This window comes from Varanus komodoensis, unplaced genomic scaffold (assembly GCF_004798865.1).
Source record: "Varanus komodoensis strain SLA01 unplaced genomic scaffold, ASM479886v1 scaffold4, whole genome shotgun sequence".
In the NCBI taxonomy this organism is placed as follows: domain Eukaryota; kingdom Metazoa; phylum Chordata; class Lepidosauria; order Squamata; family Varanidae; genus Varanus; species Varanus komodoensis.
Window position 1 is genome coordinate 1,572,734 of NW_025335941.1, and position 15,351 is coordinate 1,588,084.

Below are 15,351 nucleotides of genomic sequence, written 5' to 3' on the forward strand. Positions count from 1 at the left end.
AGAGAGAGAGAGAGAGAGAGAGAGAGAGAGAGAGAGAGAGAGAGGGAACTTAGTGCATGTGACATGAATGTAAGGCAGCTTTCACCAGCCTGGTGCCTCTGGCCATATTGGACTGCACATCTCATCATTTCCTGCCAACATGGTAGCCAGGGTATGGGACCAGGTTGAGGAAGGGGGGAATAAGACATCCACTTTTTTTCAACTAGATTACATCATAAGTTTCTATGGATAGAACTTTGACCTAGTTTCAAAGGACCACTCCTCCCAAAATACATTCTCTACACTGGTGTCAATTTCTGTATACCATATAGGCGTACATTTCTAAGCTTCTCATCTGCATGTATTTCAGTGAAATATAGGCATGAGATGCAGATGTGTATTCAGAACACTGGTCTTTGTGAAGCAGAAATTTGTCTACTTTCAGTTGGAATGCTTTGAGGCTTCTCCTGCTGTGAGCCCAAGGCCTATCTGAGCATTGTGTAAATTGCACTGCTTCATATAGAAACAGAGTGAGTCAGAAGGGGTCTCCCGGGCCATCTAGTCTGACCACTGGCTCCCAGAATGTTCCATTCTATGCTCTTACAGACTAAACAAAGATCCATAAATTAAATCCAGGTTACCAGGTAAGGTGAGATATGGATTATGCCTAAGAAACACACGCACAGTGCTAAGTTGCAAAAGGGCCATAATCTTTCCCTTTCTAAAGCCTCCCTGCCTCCTTTGTTCCTTAATGCTGATGAACAAAAGGAAGCTTGGAAGACAAGCAGCAAAAGGCCCTGTTAGATTTAAGAAAGGCCAGCAGAATATAAGTGTTTTGGTATTGTCTCTACACCCATCTCTTTTCTTTAACCAATCTTCAGTCCAGCATTCTAGCTGGATCACATTAAACCAAGTTAGTTTAATGCAATTCAAATTTAATTATAATTAATTAATTGGATATTATGATAAGACTGATGGCATAAACTTTTCCTTATCCCAAATCTGTAATGTATTTTTAAGGAAAGGCTTCTCTTCCTTTTAAATAATATTTTTATTATATCTTTAAACAATCTATCAAGGTTCCTTCTAGTTGAGAAATTTCTAATTTTGACCATATTACCTTTTCAGGTATTAATATAATATCTGGTATGTGCTTCATTCGATTTGTTACTACTTTACATTAGGAGTACCAAGTCTCCCTATCTTTTGTGATCTATGTAATCTTCTTTTTATTTAAATCCCTTTTTATTATTTTTTAAAATCCATTATTTTATTTTTATCACCATTACAGAACTTGTTAATCATACCTTGCCATCTCTTTAATTCTTTATATATTATTTTAATTCATAACATCATAAACAAAAAATTATCTAAGGTGAGATTTTCATTTTAAATATCTCCAGTCTACCAAACCATGATAATCCAGTCCTTCTAAATTCATTCAGTTTCTCTTTTATGTCATTCTTCAATTTATCAAAATTATTCTTTTTTTAAACATTCTAAATTCTTGGTGAATACTTACTGACTCTGCATACTTAATCTTTTCCTTGTCTTCTTTGTCATAATTAACACCATCTCTTGATTTATTCTTAAACCTGCTATCTCTTCAAATACTTCAAATGCATTCTAACCTGGTCCATAATGGTAGATGGACCAGGTAGATGGACCAATGGTAGAAGTATTATCAACAAATAAACTGATCTAACCTATGCCTTTTATTGCATTTTTATTCCTAATAAGATTTGCTAATAGTAAAACAAATACTAAAGCAAACAATATTAGAAAAAGGCAACATCCTTGTATAGTACCCTGCCCAAGAATAATTGCTCCATTATACCATCATTTACTATCATATTTGGCACATTTCCTGAATATAATTGTTCTATTATACCTTTAAATCATTTTACAAACCCTAATGCTTCTATTAGAATACAAGTGTTTAACAGTGCAAAATGACCCATTGACACAACCTCAGAAGAACTGAGATTACTGCCAAGGCATGTTTGGAAGGAATATGATACAGCCATCTTTCTGCAGGTCTGTGTTCAGACTGTGTGTGTGTGTGTGTGTGTGTGTGTGTGTGTGTGTGTGTGTGTAAACAACCTAGGTGGAATGAGGGAACTACCAAGAAGCCCCATGATACTGTAGATGGACTAAAGAATAAAGTAAGTATTCTAAATTCCCATTGACTGGTAAATTAAACATTAGCAGTGCCTATTGAAGAAGGGTTAAAGAACAGCTTTGAAGTCTCTTGGTTCAACTTGGTAGAACTCCCTTTGTTAGAGCTCAGAGGAAAAGCCGTGAGACAGTTGAGGCAGCTATGAAAAGAGAGATGATGTCAAAGGTTCAGGCCATGGTAGAGACTTGAAATGTGCAATGGCATTTAAATTTCTAATAAAAGTGCCCAGTGTTTCAAATGTGCCCCTTCAGGTCGTAGCAAAAGTCATTCAGTGTTGTCCTGGTTAAGGACACCTCCTTATGAGCAGCTGTGCACCTGCATTTCAGATTAGTTTATTTGGCTGCTGCTGTAAATGATTCTGAAATTGGAATGCAGTCAACCCTGCTAAATGTTTTCTCCTGACTCCTCAGCATAGATGTCAGTCATCTTTGGGCTTCTATTATCTTACAAAATATATCTGCCATGTTATCATTTTATTAGTGGAGAAGGAGGGAATTAAGTAATGCTTTCCATGTATCCTCCATAAATTCTGCTGGGTCAAGAATTTATTGCTATAAAGAATTGATATAAAGATGTAATGATGGATATTTAAGATATGCACATTATATTGCTCCTTGAAGTTTCAGTCAATTAGTTCTCACTTTCTTACTTATTAATAATAATAATAATAATAATGAAGTACAGAGTTCTGTACTGAAACATACATTGCCAGTGTAAAACCATTATCAATACAGATTGAAAAATTATTGTCAACAAACAATTAATTATTGATACTATTACACAGCTGAATTCTGATGCAGTTTTATCACAGGAATTACAAGAAATGAAGGGGAGAAAGGGAGAAGTAATGGAGCTTTCCCCTCATATAACTTTCTCCATCTTGGATTGCAATCATCTCCTTCTCTGCTCGCTACTTCATTTTCTGAATTCATTTAGGATAGGGAGGCTTATGGCTTCTTTCATATTATGTCTGCCTTGGAATACATGTCAGATATGGCCCACTGCAAGTTACTTGCCATCTTGGATTTACTATTCAAAAGCCATCTTGTTTTCCTCCATTCACTAATCAGTTGTGATTTCCCTAACCCCTGAAGGCTTAGTTTGGTATGCTATTGTTCTAAATCAAAGTTTTTGCTCAAATGTATGCTCTGGAACTGTTAATATTTAGGAATTTGTTCATGGATGTTGCCAAATTGGGCAAAAGGCATAATGACTGTTAAGGCTTTTAGAAAATAAATGTATGGACTTTGTGAGAAGGGGAAATTGAAGAGGGGGGAACCCTTTCCCTCTGCCTTAGGGTAGACAATATTTTTGGGCTGGGGGTACATTTGGCAATTTGAGAAACTGTCCTAAGAACATAGACAGCTGCCTAACACGGAATTAACTGTCCGCCCACCTAGCCCAGTTCTGTTGCAACTGGCTGGCAGTGACTCTCCTGCTTGCAAGCCATACATGCAGGGAACTGAAACTGGGCCCTGTCGTATGTGACACAAGAGTTCTCCTGGGCCCCAGCATTAAGAGGGAGGCATGGCAAAGGGCAGGTAACTATTTCCCAAAAGTTCACATACCATGGTAAGCCAAACTGCATAACAAGCAGTGCGCCTAATGAGCCACCTACCCTGATGCATCCAACAATGATCCAACGTGTGGGTAGGCCCGCCCCAACCCATGACCAACTCTAGGCTCCCCAGTGCCACTTTCACTTTCCTGTAGTCATCTGTAACGCAAAAGGGTGGCAAGAGAAATAAAATTAAAAATGTGGAAGTATGCAATCATTTTTTAAAATGTTCCATGCAGTTGTTTTGAATAGCACCACAAATGGAACATTCCAGTTGCAGTAATGCTTTGACTTTTCATATCTTATTACATCTTTTTTCCTTATTGCTTGTTTATTCTGTCCATAAGCTTATAGAATCTAACTTGTTCTTACTCTCACAACAGGTGGTTCACTAGTCCAACTACAGTCAATGCCTTTTACAGTTCATCTACAAATCAGATCAGTGAGTATCTGCTTCTTAAAGTTCAACTCTTTGCACAGAAATGATCCTCCATCTTCTGAAAGAGGCACTCTTTTCTGGCACTCAGAGTCACATCTTTTTGCACAGTAACCTCCAGTAGCTTTGTGTGAATATGAAAAAAATGATACTAGCTGCAGCTATCATGGGTCTATGGGTAGAGAAATGCATTGCCATTGCAGCTTGAAAGCTGCTTCTCTGTGTTCAGGTTCCATGCTGCAATATATAGGAGCCACAAGGAGTAGCCATAGGACATGCTTACTTCCTAAACCATAACAAAACACCTTTCCCAGGAAGGGTATCGTTACTTTGGGGAGTAATATAGTATCTGCATGCCTCATATGGGTGGGATGGCTAATACCCTGGAAAATAGTTTCCCTGTGTTCATCGGTTAATGCCTTAGGCAGCAATTCTATTATTTCTTATTTAATAGATTTGTATACCCTTAACCATATTTAAAACTATCTGTAAGCCGTTTGCACATTGACCTGGTATTAAGCAGGTCTTGTTTGAAAAAACTGGCATAGAATCAAGTCATTAGAGTATCTTATAGCTTGTGCTGTCCATTCTTTTTAGTATGGATTGATTCATCGTTTAGTTCAGCGTGTTAGGCTGTTCTTATTCTTCATATACCTGGATAATGGCTTGAAATCTTGAAGAAGTGGGTTTTTAATCAATGGTCATTGCTCCCTATGAGATGGAAGCTTCATGGTTTTTGACTCAATGAATAATTTGATTTTGCTCAGGTTCTGTGTAATCATTCATAAACGAGATGTAGTAGCTAGACAAGGCTAAGTTGTGACATTAAGTGCTGCACTCACATTGAATCACTTTTTGACATTTCACCTATTAGGAAATGATGTTATGTTGTAGTTGTTGATACCCCACCCCTTCATGTCAATTTCATCGTGTCATTTCCGCATCCTTTTTCTTTCTACTTATTCAAGGTTATTGAAGACAGATTCTACCATTTCTGTAGTTGACCCTGAAATATATGGAAGAAAAATGCCTGTTTTTACTAATTTGGCACCATTTCTTGTGTGTAGATATGTATGAAATGTGTTTCGGTTCTTTTTAGTAGTTACTGAATTGTGAGATATTCTGTCTTAAGCCGTTTTTTCATCTCAGCATGGTTTGTGTTCCAGAGCTATTTTTCTGTAGCAAATTAAACAAAGCTGTACCAAAAAGTCAGGATTCTTGATGTAAGATTTCACACTCAGCTGTGTCTAACAGTATCAAGAGGCTGAGAGCTGTCAAACATAACCAATCAGGCATGGGCATACAAGCAATTGGGCTCTGTCTCTTTTCCTGCTGACCTTTTTGAATCTGTAGCATTTGACCTTGGCATCCTGCTGTTCTCTGCCTTAAAAAACAAAACAAAACTGTTTTCAGGCATTAACAAACTCATCTGGCATGAACTGACCTTGTTTAGAGATGCCCTGCTGTTGTATCTAGGTACTGGTATACTAGGGATACATATTTTTTGAAATTGTTTGTACCAAGCTGAGTATAATTTTCTATGTAGAGAAGGGGACACTTCAGGCTTGTGGAATAGTATTCCAAGATCTACACAGTTGTTCCTCAGGGATGTGGCCACTTATAAATCCAGCCCTCACCCCAAAAATAAAACAAAAGAGGAAAGCATCATGAAAAAAACAATGGTTTGCATAGATCATTGTCATTTATAAATACAGGTGCCACTTTAGAAGTAATGCTTAACATTTAATAGAAATGCAGTACATCTCTTCATCCTGTGGAAGACTGTGACCAGGTGTCCTGTGGGTGGCCTCTTCAATTTCAGGTGCTAAAGGTGATGGGCAACAGTGCTTATGGTTCCTTATGGTTAAACCAGAATTGGAAAGGACAACCCTTCTGATAGAAAACTGTTCCTTGTAAAGAGGACACATGGCCATTCCAGAGTGAGCATCACAAAGATGCTTAGAAAAAAAGATGGTGCTGTTTCACATGCTGCACTGAAGAATTTGTTTTCCATGGCTGAACTGAGCTCACAGTCATTTCATGCCAGATCTCATTTCTGACTGCCCTCCCCCTGTGCCCCCCCCCTCCACACACACTTTATTTCAGCAACCTAATCTAGGAAGAAGGCTGGTGGAGCAAGGCAAGCAGGGAGAAGGAAGAGGCATTTGGCTATGATCATTAAACAACTGGTAGTCAGAAACTCTTATGTACAATTTATGGCATATCATCCTGAGAGTAACCAGAATGCATGTAGGCTAAATTGCTGACAGTTACAAAGGGACAATTTCCTAATGCCAGGAAAAAAGCACCAGAGGAATGGGAAAAGCAGCCAAAGATGTGCATCCAAAGAAGTGCAGTGACAAGATTTCCCGCTTATCAAATATGAGCCTCGAGGTTTTCAATGTTCAGTTGACAGCTTCCAGGGTGTCCTACTTTTTCGACACTTCTGTGCATCTCGAGCTACTCCAGAAAGGGAAATGTTGCCTCCCCCTGTTTGGAGCATTCCTGCCAGTGAGAAGGCAGGGATTTTCACACATATGTGGACTTTTCTGCAGGAGTTTATTTTTATTTTTTTAGCTATCCATGAACCTGCTGGCTAATCAGGAGTTTCTTGATGAGAAAGCACTTTTAAAAGCAGCCCAGCAGCTTCCTGATGGCTAATAAGTAGAGTTGTTTTGGAGCTTATATTTTCAAGTAGTCTTGCTAATTAAAAGATTCAAGCTGTTCACATTTACATTATGTCCAATTCTTCCTATTTTTTCATTATGTTATTCATCATTTTGTGATTGAATTCCTTCTTTATGGTATTCTTCCTCTTAGTCTTAAATGTGCATTATCAAAAACAAAAATAATATTCAACAAACAACAGCTAAACATGTACATTAAAATTAAAAGGTGTACACCAGAGCTGGCCAAATGTTTTGACCTACATCCTCCATGAGCCATAGCCAGCATAGCCAATGGTGAGAGATGATGGGAGTTGCATCCCAAACATCTGGAGGGCCAAAAGTTCTTCATCCCTAGCCTAGAGAACTAAAGAGGTCATCAGCTGGCACTGGAAATCAACATAAGCTCCAGGTGAACCTCTCATGTGGCACCTTTCCTAATCTCTCTCTCTCTTTTTGAAAGACTACAGGCTTTGTTGCATAACATGACTTTGCCCTGATACCAAATGATCAGTAAAACCTTAATGCAGAGGAAGGTTAATGGTATGCTTTCTTTTTAAAAAAATACATAGAGGAAGTTAAGCTATGCCCAGGTACAAAGCCATTGTTTTCAATAGAATGATCAGAACATTCTTCCTATTAGGAAAGCATTGCTTGTATTAGACCTGATCAACACCATTCTGACAAGTTCAATCGTTAGGTGACTTTGTGCCATTTTATGAGAAGGCTTTCTAGAATATGTGGGCAAATCCCACCCTGAAGATGATGCATTCATTTTAGATAACTCCTTTTTACCCTCTGTTAGGCTTATTCATCCTTTCCGGATATCCCATATTATGATTAAAGAGAGAAACCTTGAGCTCCTTGGAGGGAGAGCAAGATAACCAAATACCTCCCTACCTACCTAAGTACATACAAATATTTCAGTATAAGCTCCCTAGAACAGAGATAATTTTCTAGAATATGTTAACCATTCGAATTAAAGGCATAAATATTTTACCAGAATTCAATCCCTTTTCACTCCATTTTTTTCTAAAAAAATAATCAACTAAATTTCCACTGGCAGTACTGATTTTGTTCCATAGACTTTTGTTAGATTTAATTTGTCCTTAATTTTGTAACTTTTATATTCACTTACTATATTGTTTCTATATCGTTCTGTTTCTATGTTTCTATATCGGTGAGGGTGTTCAAAGATAGGCTGGACATGCACATGGTGGGCATGTCATGAGCGGAGCCGGCTGGTGCCGGAGGTCAAACTAGATAGCCCGGGAGGCCCCTTCTGACTCACTCTATTTCTCTGTTTCTATATGTAAATCAATAATAAAGGTAAATCAATATTACCTTTATTTTTCAAAATGGACTGTTGCTAATTATATTTGATAGATGATTTACACAGTGCACATGCTACACATGCTATGTTATTCCACTGGTAGATATTTAAGTAAAATTAAAATTTAATGAGTTTGATTTGCTTAAGTAATCAATTGACTAATCAATCCTAAATGAGACCTTCATTAGAACATCCAACTAATTCCATTTAGGTCAAAATTAATTTGGTAATTCTCAGCAGTCAAATGACATTTGAAGACCTATTAATAGAAATGAATGTCTGAATTAGAGTAAGGAACCAACTAAGCTAGGCTTTTGGTTGGCTAGCATGCATGCATTTGTATTTACAAGGACATGGACAATGCCTTATAAAAGAATTAAGGTGCCTTTTACTATATGCTCTTTCTTTTCATCTAATGCAATGCATATACATTATTACTGAATGGAAGGAAAAGCTACAATGCCAGAAAACCATCATTTCTGGATCAATTCAGTTCAAATCCCCAGAAGATGTCATTCAAGCTTTCATCTGTGCTTCCTGCTCTTTTATGGTTGCTTTTAATTCCCTCTATTTACTTTTTTATTTTATTTTTTGGTTATATTAAACATTGTATTTTAGCCCATCTTTGTTAATTTTCTGGGTATGCCACATTATATATCTCTATATCTTTGACACAGAATGACAGACTATAAAGCAGATATATATCCTTTTATTTTCCAATTCCCTTTTTGCTTTTATGTCTTGTCTGCTAGACTGTGGGCCCCCTCAGTGTTAATCTCTGAACATGGCCTAGAAAATTTTATTCCAGCCAGGTAACTATGAAATGGCTGAATTACAATTTAGCGAGTTCAGTTTGATCACCTATGACCTGAATCATGACAACTGAATGTTATATCTTGTTACAGGTGTTAATTTGCTTCTTTGTGTAATTATTGTTGTGCCAGAACCGCTCCTACTCTTTTGCTACCTCCTTGTCTCCTGTCTCTTTCATTGGGATTTTCCTGTCTCATTCATTGGGATTTTGAGAATGTGTGAAAACTGTTCAGTTTTTTCAAAAGACTTCTAGAAATCTTAGCTTGGACTTCCTCCCTTAGTGCTTTCTAGTGCTTCTGCCTGCTGAGCAGCTGAAAGCTGCATGAGGTGCTGTTGTTAATGTTATTAAAAGGACTTTTAACAGCAACAAATCCAAACCAAAATGCTTCTTTTAGCTTTCAGTCACTCAGCAGGCCAGAGGACTTGGAAAGTCCCAAGGGAGGAAGTACTCTAGAAGGTTTCCAGGAATCTCAGGCAGTAGAAAAAGATGTAAGGATGGGGAAATTGGCAAACAAAGAGCGTGCATGTACCTCTAGCCCTCTTCCTTACAGAATAAAAACTCAGGCCCTGCAATGTGGAAAAAAAATCTCCAAAATTCTTATCTCTTCCTTCATTTCTCAGGTGCAATTTCTTTTTGGCCCATCTTCACAGCAACTGGAAAAAAAAGGAACAAAATTTGGAACAGTACTAGTTATTTGCAAAAGTAAAACCACAAGCAAATACTTGCCAACTTCCTGGATCTGCTAAAGTGCACTCCAGCTCATGAAAGTTTAAGCTATAATAAATTTGTTCCTCTTTAAGGTGTGGTGTAGTGGTTGGAGTGTTCAGATTGGGGCTTGAGAGGTCGACATTCTACTCATCAGTCTGCCTCAAAGCACTCTGGGTGACATAGGCTGGTCACTGATTCTTAGCTTAACCCACCTGTTTTGATGATGATGATGTGGATATGCGTTTTCAGGTGTAACTGCGCTTCTGCACATATGATATTAGTTGTATGTTTATCTCAACATTTTCCTTAGTGAATGAAACAGGCCTCTGAACTCTGCTCTAGGCATTTTGCATCCCATATCAGAAACACTGAACTATGATAGCCAAGCAATAAAACTTGTCATATTATGATCTGGTTGTCACTATCCAATGAGACCGTGTCATTCTCTAAGATGTTTCAAAGAAGAAAGGCCCCTGAAAATGAAGACAGCAGTGGCTAATGCTTAATGTTTTTGTTTCTTCAACTGTACATAGAGTAACGGCTTTTTAGTTAGAAAAGTGGAGACATTTAATTGTCCACACGGCAGAAATGAAGCTCACACTCTCGGGTGTGCTAAGACAATTTTTGAAAATGTGGGTGGCAGATGCCTTGCTCGCCATGCTGGTGTAATTAATTTGGTTCTACAGCATAGAAATAAGCTTATTTGACAAGTTCCAAACAACAATAGACCATTAGAGGGACCTTAGTCCCCAGAAAATCAGTTTTTATCATTTTCCATCTCATAGATCAGTGCCAAAACAGGTGGTAATTGTAGCAGGGGAACAGCAGCCGGCAGACAGCAGATGGGCAGCCAAAAGAGCTTACTGCTTGTTGCTTCACTTGACATGAGTTACATTTAGTGCATCCTTTGAAATAATGCTATGTGGAAAGGGCCAAAAGCCTGCTGTTCCAGTAGGTAGATGTATGTGCTTTTTAGAAATAGCTCTACAGGCTTAATCAATGAATTGCTTGTTTCCATACATAAAGAAAGTCTAAAGCAAATATGAGGAAAACTGTAGATATTGCAGCAACTGCCCTCATCACTGAGAACATTTGGTCATGAATCGGAGCTTGCATGTTATAGAGTGGGTAATCCCTGAAAGTAGTTACATTGAAACTCAGGCATTCTCTTTTCACATTTGCTGAAAGCAAAGGCTAAGTAACATGTGTTCTGGAAGGCGTCTGAACAGAGTTTGTGGTAAAGTGTCTGTGGTAAAGTGACTGCAGGATGGCCTAATCATGTGCACAGTTCATGCTTCACCCATATTTGCCATGGCAAGCCCATTTTTGCAGTAGAATCGTAAATATGACTGGAAGCTTGTGCAACAATCCTGAAGCTGGTCTTTCAAATGTTGAATGGCATTCTGTTGTTGTGGCTGTTGCGATACACAAATCCAGTGCTAATTGGTGGGCTTTCATTTCAGCCAGACAGTGGGATAAGACCCAACAACTTGTCTGTATACTTAATATAATATATAATAATATGATAGAATAATCTTTCTAGTCTGCTTATCAATATAACATGGCATAGAAATAATTAAATTAAATTAAATTAAATTAAATTAAATTAAATATGGTTTAAAATAATTGGCATAGACCATTTGGAAAGTATAGGCTGAATGAATGTTTTGAACTTTGTCTTTTGATGATAAGGGCATTGAACTATTTGCTTTTAAGTCATCTCTAACTACCAATGAAGCCAAATGTGGATAATAGCATGGCATACCCAACTCATTTGGCAAGTCAGATTTAATTATGCTGCCCTCTGTGAATGACTCAGCAAGCCCCTCACTTGAGTAGTGATTCTATTTTTTGAAAAAAAATGCTATCCATTTTGCCCACACAATTCAAAATATTCAGAGAATTTAAAAAAATGTGTTTACATTTTCCCTGTCTGACCTTGATATCTGCTTTAATTACAAGAGCACATTGCATTCCTGATTCATAGTCCAGATTCACAATACTTTAGCTACTAGATTAACATTATTGACAGTGAATGTGTAAAGAAACAGAGACCCTGCTTTTCAGAAATGTCTTGGAAAATCCCTGTCTTCTTTATTTAGTTGGACTGACTTTCCTATTATTATTTTTCTTCTTATTTATTTTTAAAAACACCACAGGATTCCCAGCAGGAGAACTCCAGAAGCCTTTCTTTTGGGGAACAGAGTATCCCAGGTAAAAAAAGTTGTAAATGAATTACAGTATGTATAATGAAAAGGGGGACCTGTGAAGGCAATAATCTGACAAATAGTTTGATACACTAGGCCAATATTACTGTACACACAATATCTGAGAAAACAGGCACCTGTTCTTGCTTATACTGTATTTGCTTTTGTTAACTTCTTTTTTCATTAAAAATAAAGAATGGTATGAAAAGCTACTTCCCTGAGAGATAGTCAGTTTTAATACCAGAGGACACTACATATGCATCTAAAATGACCATTGATTTCTTCAGAAAATAATAACTGTCTTAGTGTTTTGCTACTTTCAGCCTGTATATTGTTAACTGAAAGCAGGCCGAGGGAAGACTTGAATTAAATATTCAGAAGCATTCATACTGATAGTAGTTACAGCTGAGCAGAAGCCTCAAGGGAATCCTTACACTTGCAAAAGGACCAAGGTGTAGAAGATCCTCATAGAAGTTTTCATTTTATTCTATTCCATTCCATCCCTATACCACTGACTGAAAGAGAGGGGAAGCCTCTCTTTCAGTCAGTGTGTCTGTGCATGCGTGTGTGCATCACACACACACAAACTGTTCCTTCAGTGGGACTGAACAGAAACCATTTCCATTCCCATGTTAATTAGAAAGAATTAAAAATATATATTAACAAAGCACTTACACAGTTTTGAACTGCAAATGAGTTCAATAGATTATGCATGGATTATCTCCATGGACATTGGGTTTCTGTGTTTGCGTTTTCAGTTCTTAAATCTCAAGGCCTGGTTACTACTGGGATGACTGTTACTGGTAGGATCCTGCTTTCAGTTAAGAGAGAGGATCAATCTTTCTTCTCCAAAATACTCTCAGGGCAGAGGCTGAAAATTTCTGTTTCATGATATATCCACTTGAAAAGGCAAATGGGAAAAAAGCAACAATTAATTATGAAATAATAGTTATGAATGACCTTCTGTGGAAGACTCATCTCTTTCTGAAATATTGTACTACACATGCAGCATCCTGTTTCCTAGTCATTAGGAAAAGGAGCCACAGCTGGTTTGTTCTAAATATCAAGGTGTTCCAGAGCTATCAAATGTAGCTTCAGGGTTTGGGCATAATCGAAACTATAGCTAATAAAAGAGTTCCTGGTTGTTTGGTCAAATCATGATGAGAAGACCAAAGGCTCTATGAATGTGCCTATAAGGTGCAGTCATCTCTTGGCTAGTTAAGATGAGATCTGGTCATCTCAACCAGCACAATGTGTGAAATTCAGATTCCATTTCCTGAATTCTTATTCATCTGTTCTTACTTCAAGTCTCCTTATTCATCAAACTTTCCTTTGGGTTTCTGTTTCTCATTCTGCTGCCCACACACCAGTTTTTCCCCCCCATATACCTAGCTTCTGGGATGGCTGCCTCTTAGCTTCCACGATCTTTGTCTAGACATCAGCCTTTCCTACAAAGCTATTTTTGTCTTTGGAGCCTGTTGGTGGTGTTATTCCCAGCCAAACTGAACCTTTCTTCCGAGAAAGGGGACTGTAAACATTTGGATATCTTGGTTTCTTCAGAACTTGACTTGCAAATATTTCATGGCATGTTGCCTACTCATTCATTGTGAGAAGTTTCACTGCCAGAAGCACAATGTTCAGAGCATCTACACAACCAAACCGCACAGTAGGTGTTGTGCACTTGTTCTAGTGTTGCTCAGTCAGAGACAAGGCCAGAGGTCTGGCTTTGTTTTGTATTCTAGGCATGCTGCTTGATGTTATCAAAAAGTTGAACAGCCTTTCTCTTAAGATTGCATTCTATATCTGATGCCACACCTGTCTACAATACAATATAAAATAATAATCTTGCCACAAAACGGGATGGTTCCATTGTTGAAGTGTAACCTCATGGTATAATGGAATTCTGCATTGACAGGGGGAAAAATCAGTAGGAAGCATTTTATGACATATAAACTACCTTTTGTAGAAGACGTAACAAAATAAAAGCCAGAGTAGAAATTAGATCATGAGGTTTAGTCTTGACTCTGAAAGCAATTAGCATGTTACGGATCATTAACTGTTTAAAAGATACTTTGAAAGCGTCAGTCTCTTCATATAACACAATATTGGTGTATTATTAACTGATGAACCACAATATTGCCTAACTAGGGAATGCATCAAGTTGAATTTAAAAATACATATCTATAAATCCTGTCTGGAATGAACAATTCATAAATATTCTTTTCTTCTCTAGATGGGTTTTGGGAATTAGGACTAGATACATTCCATTGTAGCTCTCTTTTTCTTCTTGTAACCTATTTACATTCCTTAGATTGCCTTCTGAGGCATACATGTGTCATTAAATGTGTGGTTTGCTATATGTTATTACACAAGTTAAAATCAAGTGTGTAGATGAGATCCTGGAAAAAAAGTACTCTCTACAATGCAACTAGGAAGGCAGAAATATCTCCCACTGGTGCCATTAGGAGCAGTTTCCCACTCTCCCTACTTGCAGCAAGGGGCACCATTTTTCAAAACAGTAGTGGGGATGGAAAGGGTTAATGCTCCATTTGCTCATGGTGTCATACCAATCCAGATCAGACTTTCTTGTGCTTGGATTTTAAAATAATGTGACAACGCTGCAAGCAATGCATTTATTGTTGCATGTGTTCTTTCTGTTCTTCCCTAGGGCCTTATCTCTGTCTGTACCAATTTGCACTCCTTCACTCCCTTCATAAACCCAAAATTACATCTTGTATTCATTGATAGCAGTCCTCCATTCTTCTTCTGCTCTCAATATTTAAATAAGCAAGGGCTTTATCCTTTAAAAGGGTTATATATAGTATCATTCTTATCAATATCCTAGAGATAAATAAAAATAACAAACTAAACCAAAAATGTTCTTCTTGGCTGATTGCATAGCTAAGTCTAGTAGGACCAACTATAACTAATATATGTATTTTATTTATAACCAACCCAACCTGATCTTAAGACATCTTACAACACATAGCTCCCTCCCTCCTTCCCTTTTCTGTGACTAAAAGGTACAGTTGCTAAGGGGAGCTATTCATTTATCACCTTGCAGTTCTGGGGAATAGATAATTGATGACAAAAGGTTAATTGTGAAAAGCTCTGCAACTGTTCATATAAATCTAACTCTCAAATGTGATTTGCCTATTACTGTGAAAACAGTCAAAGGAACTGTTCATTCAAAACACAAACACACTCTATGTCCAGTACTTCTAGTATTGGTCTGAGGTATTCCTGGTTTTCACACACACAGGGAAAAGTGTTTGAAGTACTTTGATACTTTGATCTGCTCTTTTCTACAAAAGTTTACTTGTTTATGGAATCCTTGCCTCCATTCCCTAGTTATAGTCATAAAATTAGTAGGTTCTCATGTCATGACAAGCAACCTTGCATGGTTTCCATGGTGCACTTTATTTTGCCTGCCTGACAGACAATCGTTTCCTATGCTAGCATGGTTTCCAC

The 15,351-nt window shown here is 37.7% G+C and overlaps 1 protein-coding gene across 1 annotated transcript in view; it reads left to right on the top strand.

The window, feature by feature from the left end:
* Positions 1–15,351, top strand: part of PHEX (phosphate regulating endopeptidase homolog X-linked) — a 103,120-nt gene that overhangs the window by 79,370 nt on the left and 8,399 nt on the right. Inside the window, exons 15-16 of the mRNA XM_044442415.1 lie at positions 4,100–4,158; positions 11,833–11,887. Coding sequence (XP_044298350.1) covers positions 4,100–4,158; positions 11,833–11,887 — 114 coding nt within the window. The remainder of the gene's footprint in view (positions 1–4,099; positions 4,159–11,832; positions 11,888–15,351) is intronic.